Source organism: Ruditapes philippinarum, unplaced genomic scaffold (genome assembly GCF_026571515.1).
Source record: "Ruditapes philippinarum isolate M1 unplaced genomic scaffold, ASM2657151v2 ctg1383_1_1_1_1, whole genome shotgun sequence".
Taxonomy (NCBI): Eukaryota; Metazoa; Mollusca; class Bivalvia; order Venerida; family Veneridae; genus Ruditapes; species Ruditapes philippinarum.
The window spans coordinates 106,064-114,308 of record NW_026856195.1 but is presented as its reverse complement, the minus strand read 5'-3'; the positions used below and the strand labels follow the sequence as shown (position 1 = coordinate 114,308).

Below are 8,245 nucleotides of genomic sequence, written 5' to 3'. Positions count from 1 at the left end.
TAATTCAGAGACCATAGGTTTAGATCCCCGCGATTCTCTTTCGACTGCCACAGGTCATTGAAATCAAAGAGAGGTCGAAACAAACATGTATGTTCAATTGACTGTGGGTTTGTCTAAGTATATGTTAAATGACAAAGATACAGAGTTGCTATATATAGTTGCTAAGAAATTGTTGCTCATGGTGCATTTTCATGCATTAGAAGCGATAATACAAAACAAACAAAATAATTAAAAACATACTTATATTTATTGCTACATTAAACACAAAATACTTTTTAATATTGCACAATTTGTGTGAAAGTAATAAAACATACAGCAACAGATGACATGAAGTACTTGAGGATGAAAGGATGTGTCTCATGATATGCATTAATTACTGCCAAACACTGAACACATACAGTCCAACCTGTTCCAGTAGTTGTATGATTGTTTTAAAAACATTGGTAAAAACATTTACCGAGGTAAAAATAAATTGTTTGACATTCATAATGATGCATTTTTTTCGTTTCATAGAAGATCTTTTTATACGTATATAAATTATCAAAATATATCTGTTTTTCATTAAGATACAAACTCCCCGATTCACTTCCACTGGTTCGAATTGACGATCATTATTTAATTTTCCGTCTTTAACAATCAACGAAACTTCCTTGAATAATTTGCGTTTATCATTTGGGTGAAATTAATTGAGATTGTCATACAGTACAAAAAAATTTAAACAAGACACTGATGCTAGTAAATGCACAACAATTTGTGTCAATAAAAATAGACTTGGACAAGAATTAAACGACTAGTTTAACACTGTTTCATACAAAAACATTCTTGTATTTTTCCTTTTATTGAAATACTTAATAGCAAAATATATGGTCAACTATGTTAAAGACAAATGCATTCTTTCATTCATTTACACTAAATACAACAGCCAAATTAAGACGATGTGATAACAACGTACGATGTGATAACAACGTACGATGATGTAGATTTGACATACAAATGTATATATATATTTATAATGTATTTTCGGGAAGGTCCACATATACTTCATTTAAATTATTTTCATGTTTATCCATACCTTTTGATTGTTGGGTTTAAAGAGCAGTTGACATTTTAACGCTTTAGATAAACAAATAACACTGGCATGTTTTCAAAGCTAAGAACGTGTCGACTGTATGCTTGAAATCAATTTAGTCACCATTCTTGTTTGATATGTTAGGAGTCCTTGCGATCAGTCATCTTTCATTTTCTTCTCGTCCAAAGCTGTCTGTCTGACATTATTTTGCCTTTCCACCATTTGTTCAAAATCATCTTCAGCCATTATCTGAAATAAATGCAAACGTAAGGCGTCACATTCTTTAAAAGCAATACAATCAACGTTTAAATCACAATTGTAACTAGAGTAAACGGATACTTGCAACTTAAATTATGTTTATGTAAGGCAAAACGGTGACTGAAAGTTATTTTTTTTTGAGTGAGACCCAAAAGTGTAAAATGTCCAATACAAATAGTAGACTTACCTTGAACAACAAAAGCTCAGACCATTTATCTGAACCGACGTCAAATCTTGCAAGCAGTCGACATCTTGTTGATTTTGGTCCAGTCCATACTTGCCCAATCCAAACCCAGCTTTTACCTACACGGTCTAAATGGTACCAACCACTTGCACTAAGTATAGCAACATCAAGTGCATTTTGAACATTTATTTTGAATGTGACATCTTCTTTCTCCTCCAGGTGGTGTGAAAGCGGAGACACGATGTTGTACCAAGAATTCCAACCGTTTCCAGTCTTTGGGAAACAAGACCATTTCTCAGATGGAATGTCTGCCTGTATTGTTTCCTCTCTAATTGATCGAATTCGACCTTTCTCGACCTCACGTCCATATACTTGTAGAGTATACTTACCATTTCGTGGAAAATTCAAATCTATGTAACCGGTGTTTTCATCAATCCAGTGCCTTGCATGATCTGACAAATTAAGCTCTTGCTTATCATGTAACTTTAACTCTACCGACAATTCAATCAATCCAGTGGTATCAACGGTAAATTGCATTTTCCCGTTTTCTGGTGCATAAACAGTGTCTTTTCTATCAGTACTCAAACTCTTATCACCGAATTCCAATTTAGGAATTACCACTGTTTTCTCTTTACGTATCAGATAGTTGCAAAAATTAGTATAACTTGATTTTGCATCCACTCTAGCCGACAGTTGCAGCGTAAATACACCTACAATTTTAGTGTCAATATCAACGACAAATATAACGTCATTGTTTTTGTCTTTCAATATATTGACTTTCAAGGAGTCTACTTTTATGTTTGTGTCTTCTTTGAAAAGAATATGTTCAAACTGCAGTCTACTTTCTTCATGAAAGGTGATCTGAAGGACACCTTTTTGCATTAAGATTTCCCCAGAATGATGAAAAAGAGGTGTTAATCCTAATTTAAAGGTGTCCATTCCAGGTCCCCATTCCTCTCGTGGATTTGCTGGGAAAGGTTTAGAAAAGCTTTCACCCTCATATATTATTTTATATGAGATAACATTTTGCCATAAATGCTCTTCAGAGAATCCAATTATATCCAAAACGTATGATCCTTTCTTTGGAAACCGTACCCGCACATTTATCTTATGATTTTCCACAATCGTTTCCAAGAAAACGTACGCCCGCGCGCGTACTAAAGTTATAGAGTCATCGCAACTTTGAAATTTGCACTTAAATTGAAGCAAATCGTCTTGTTTAAATGATAGCGCTATCAGTGTTTCAGGCGTTTTCACAACCATAACTGACCTTGGGCTGTTTAAAACAGTCATATGGAAAGTAAAATAGCCTGACCTTAATACCGCCAAGTCAGTAAGTTCGGTGTGTGTAACTGGTCTAGCTAGCAATTGCCAATGTTCATCGTCGGGATAATGAGTGAAAATAAAATCTTCAGGATCTTGAAATATTTTCTCGACATGGTTGAACAAATTTACGTCCTTTTCATCTGGTGAAGCGCCCTTTGTTGTAGTAATACTATCTTTTGATTCTTGATGTATACATGGGTCTAGCAAAAACCAAACGTAGTTTATCAATATTGCCAGCCAATGTCCGTGATATTTATCAAGTGAATCTCCTGGTATAAATGCTGGTCCCCGAATAATACCTTTTACTAGCTTTGTTTTAATCCTGGCAAATCTGGATAATAATACAAAATATATATTAATAATCTACAAGTTCTTTCTTTTGAGACATTTCTTTTAAACAATAAGTTTATCTTTTGTCTGTACAAGCATATTCCATTCTATGTTCCTATCCTATAGGTCCATCTTTCATAAGCATGTTAAATATTTCTTTTAAGTCAAAGGAAAACTTGTAAAAATTAAGGATTGGATGATTATGTCTTCAGATCGACGTCTTTGAATTTTATTTTAATGAAAACTACTGTGTAATACTACGAGTAATTTTATAACAAGATCGACAAAGACAAAATTCATTTGTTTTAATTCCTACTTAATAGCAACACAAAGCTCGCTTGTTTTAACACCAGTAGCATGGTTATTTATTTCAATCCAAACTTACTTGCACATTGTTCGGAATTGTCTGCACCACTCGTCTCGTGTTTTAGACTTTCTGTTTTCAGTTTCTTGCAGCTGTTTATATACGATCCATGTAGATAACATTGTCAATTTTCTCATGTCATCATCTAGTCCTTCACACAGATAATGTACAATATCAACCATGTCACCATCCAGTTGTAATGATTCAGGCATCTTAGACATAGATATACACAAATGTATAATATTTTGATATGTGTATTCAAATGTGATAGATTAATGAAACATTCTTTAAATACTCGTATTTCATCCAGGATAAGAAACCTTGTCTTATGGCCAATATCGACCGTCTTAAGACATTAATGACTTGATATAAATCGAGATCATCAACAGAAGTAATACAAAGAGTTATTTTTAACATCGAATGTTGGAACACCTATACATGACAACCTAAAGCTCAAATTACAGAAATATTCAAATGCTTTATCAATTATCAATATATAATTGCTTTATCATGAGAAAAGTGGTCATGTGCTTTTAATCATACATGTACTTTCATTGTAAATATCTGGTAGATCGTGATAATTTGTATACAGTTTGCGAGAATGAGGATATTCGAGGATCTGCAAAGACGATATAGAGTATATCAATATTTGATGAATATAAGTTCACTGCTTTTTCGAGAAGGAATGATTAAGTTCCCTTGAATTATGATACAATTCACAGGAAGTGTTTACTTTAATTCTTAAAAAATGTAGCGCTTGTATGTTCGGAGTAGCAAAATTTCATTTTAAATTCTTATGAATAGTTTATTTCTATTTCAGTGCTTATTTTAAGTTGAAGAAGAAAAAAGACAATTATGGCATGTATATTATCAATGAATTCGGAATTCAAAAAAAGCTTACTCACGTTTTTTATCCTATCTCTTGCTTCCTCCAGAGTGTTCGTTTCAGCTGCCAAATATTCACTTTTTGTAACCTTAGGTGGATGCGGTAGAACATTTCCGTCATCGTCAACAGGAGATGGTAAATCTAACCTCCTGTATATCTTCTGAGCCTCACTGATGATCGTTGGAGAGGGTAATGCCTCGAAAAATCCATAACTTCTAATACAGTTTTTGATTTCTGTCTTATATTGCTGGAACACATCATCAGATATTTCTTTAACAGAATAAACTGAAGCTGAACCAAAAGAATGAACCCGCTGTCTTGGTATGTCCAGTCCTTCAAATGGGTCAAAATCACTGTCGTCTCCAGCCAGACAATCATTTTCAGCACCTTTTGGAGCAGGGGATTGCATTCTTTTTAAGTCATACGGAACATCAAGACATTTTTGCCCTTGAAATAGATGTTCTTGTACCAGTGGGTTAGTAAGATTTTCGTCTATGGATTCACCATGAGAATTTTCTTTATTAATACTATTGGCTTGGTTTGACAGATTTTCTTTGAATTGCAAAGATTCACCGGTGTTAAGACCAGTAGTGTTTACTTTTGATTCTTTCGAAGACTCGTCTTCCAGTATATATGTTTTCCAAGGTAGAGCAGAATTAGTTCTTGACTTGTCCCTTTCTAATGCCACAGCATGTGGATTATAGTTAGCAGAAGTTATTCTCGTTGGCCTTTCAGCAACAGTTGAAGTAAAAATAGGACCAGCCGTTCTTACACTGCCATCAGGCAGTGACTGGAGAGCGGTTGTGTTGAATCTTGTGTTTACAATATGAAGATCATCGGTGCAGTTTGTTTTCAGTCGTTTATAAATATCACCCCAATCCTGCTCATCAATGTCGTCGTCATCGTCAACAACACATAATGCGTGTCTTACATCGTTTTCATCTTCTAGCGGTTCTGTGTTGTTTTTGCTCGACAAGTTCTGTATGAAAAATAATAAATTTACAATATGAACATTATCTTACTCATTATGATATATCTCTACTAAAGAACAAATCGTATTCATGACAAAACAATAACGATATGTAAATCTCAGATACAATGTACTAGTACATTTATAATCAAACACGAATGACGGGTGGTCTAGGTGTAAACATGTTCAAACCAATGTGCTAAACTCACCAAAGGAGGTTTTCATAAGAATGAATTATGAATCGAAACACTGTACGTGTAACAAATATTTATAAAAAAAGATAGCGTTGTTCGAAAGCTATATAAATGTCACTTTCCTTAACTATCAATTTAAATGTGGTGACGTAAATCCAGGGATGGAAAGCGTTAATGTCAAAGCATTCTTCGAACTAGTCACTTTATATCGTAAACTGTTCAGCACGAGATCGTTCTAACAGAATTAAACTTTGAAATTACCAAAGAGCATCAAGTGATACCTTGTCTGCTATAATAATCATATAAATAGTACATGAAACAAAATCAACACTTACATTTTTATCATTGGGTATATTTCCGTCATTTAAAATCCCTATTTCACTTTTATCCCTTGGAGAAGCAGTTGTATCACCAGATGTGCTAACCTTCTCTGTCTTAGAAACCGGTGTACCCATTCTTATATCTTAAAATTTTAACTGCCTTCTATCAAAAATATAAAACATTTCTATCACTTTTCAACGTTATAAAACATTTCTATCACTTTTCAACGTGTACTTTCATGGTAGTGGTACGACAATAACTTTAACCGGGAAACATAAAATCCAAGCACGTACATTTACAACGGAAACAGTAGCTAGATACAGAAAAGACAGCTATCATAAAGGATCACTATAAAACTAGTAAAAGAAAATCAAAAGAATGGTTTAAACAATTAAAACGCCGAATGACGTGCGAATAGATTAACGTATCAATAATTTAAGCTTCAAGACAATGTAATGTACACTCCAGCGATTATAGTCTTCACAAAATAAATTAAACAAAGGAAGCTACACACGCGATCAATGCTCCTTCTGTTATCATTCCAAATCATCTCACAGATACAGATCACCGTTACATGCATGTAAATATAGACGACTATATAGTGACATCTAAAGACTCCCTTCTTCGTGAAAGCAATCAAGTCTGAAGCTTTAATTAATGCCCTCATTTGTGCATAAATGACATTTCTTAGGTTTTGTATTATTACAGTTCTTATAAATTGTTTACCTGTGTAAAATAAGGTTATCTTATTATTACAGACATATTATGTACATGTAGTAATTGGAAAGAATAGGGACCTTTTAATTTCTATTTAGAGGGCGCTTAAATGTTAAAGCTTTTTGATCTGTTAAGAATGTTTGTATGTGTCATAAGTATATCAGTTATAAATGTATTTATGTTTGTTTGTTTGGGTTGGTTTTACGTCACATCGACACAGCATAGGTCATATCGCGACGTTCCAGCTGTATTGGTGGAAGAAGACCCCAGGTGCCCTTCCGTGCATTATTTCAGGCACGAACAGGCACCTGAGTAGAACCACCGACGTTCCGTAAGCTAGCTGGATATAGCTTCCTCACTTGAAAGAATCCTGTCTGGATTCGAACCCACAGCGGTGTGGGGCAAGTGGTTTGAAGTCAACGACCTTACTCGGCCACGGACGCCCCATATATGTATTTATGTGATATGCGAATTTTGAATTTGTTTTCATAAAAATGAAAATAACAAACACCCATAAAACACCAGAAACGACATCGACATGCACAAATTAGATCTTAATTTCTATTCTATTAAATCATTTTTACGTCACATTTTTTATGCTGTGAATAAATTCTTAACAAAAATATTTACTTTAACCTTGTATCATTATCGCTTATAAGCAAAACGAAAGTTTCAATTCAAAAGTGAAATACCATCTCAGTGTAACGTACAAGTCTCTTTTTTTCTAACTGAATTACATGTAGTTAGTCCTTTAATAGTGTGTCATCATTGCTAGAAATTTCACAAGAAAGGAACTCGGAAAGGAACTCTAAAATGGTAATTTATTATTATTTTTGCATGGAAAAAAATATGATGAAACGTGAATGTATTCACCATATTATTTACCGCAATTCAATTTGTTTACTTTCCCTAATTGTGATTAAATAAAATTGAATAAACAGTTTTGAATATTTCGGCGTTAGTGTACATATAAACGGAAGTAATCGCTTCAAAAAAAAGCGGACTACTTTCGGCATTTGCAGTTAACAGCATCAGGGTCTGAAATTTCGCTACCATTATTTGTTTGGTCTGACGACCCAAACAAATAAAAATAAATCAACATGGAAAAAGATAGGCTGGTCAAATTGTTTATCAATATATAACAATGCTAGTCAAAATGTATGTTAATATAATACAACATGGAAACAGATAGGCCGGCCATAGTGTAAATTATGGAAACAGATAGGTCGGCCATAGTGTAAATTAAATAAAATACAACATGGAAACAGATAGGCCGACCATAGTGTAAATTAAATATAATACAACATGGAAACAGATAGGCCGACCACAGTGTAAATTAGATATAATACAACATGGAAACAGATAGGCCGGCCATAGTGTAAATTAAATATAATACAGCATGGAAACAGTTAGGCCGGTCATAGTGTAAATTAAATATAATACATCATGGAACAGATAGGCTGGCCATAGTGTAAATTAAAATAATACAACATGGAAAAAGATAGGCAAGTCAAAATGTAAGCTAAAATAATAAAACATTAAAACAGATGGCTAACAAAAGTGTTAGTATGTTGAATAGAATTAACCATTCTAAATTTATCCTGTTTTAGTAAACAGTTTCAAAAG

General features: G+C 33.6%; 1 protein-coding gene across 1 annotated transcript; it reads right to left on the bottom strand.

The window, feature by feature from the left end:
* Positions 1-61: 61 nt before the first annotated feature.
* On the bottom strand, positions 62-6,627 carry LOC132745736 (uncharacterized). The gene is made up of 5 exons (XM_060734702.1): positions 5,917-6,627; positions 4,437-5,396; positions 3,553-3,743; positions 1,515-3,168; positions 62-1,318 (listed from the first exon to the last, which is right to left on the bottom strand). The coding sequence occupies exons 1-5, from the start codon at positions 6,034-6,036 to the stop codon at positions 1,226-1,228; spliced, it is 3,018 nt and encodes a 1,005-aa protein (XP_060590685.1). The 5' UTR covers positions 6,037-6,627; the 3' UTR covers positions 62-1,225.
* Between the last annotated feature and the right edge of the window lie 1,618 nt (positions 6,628-8,245).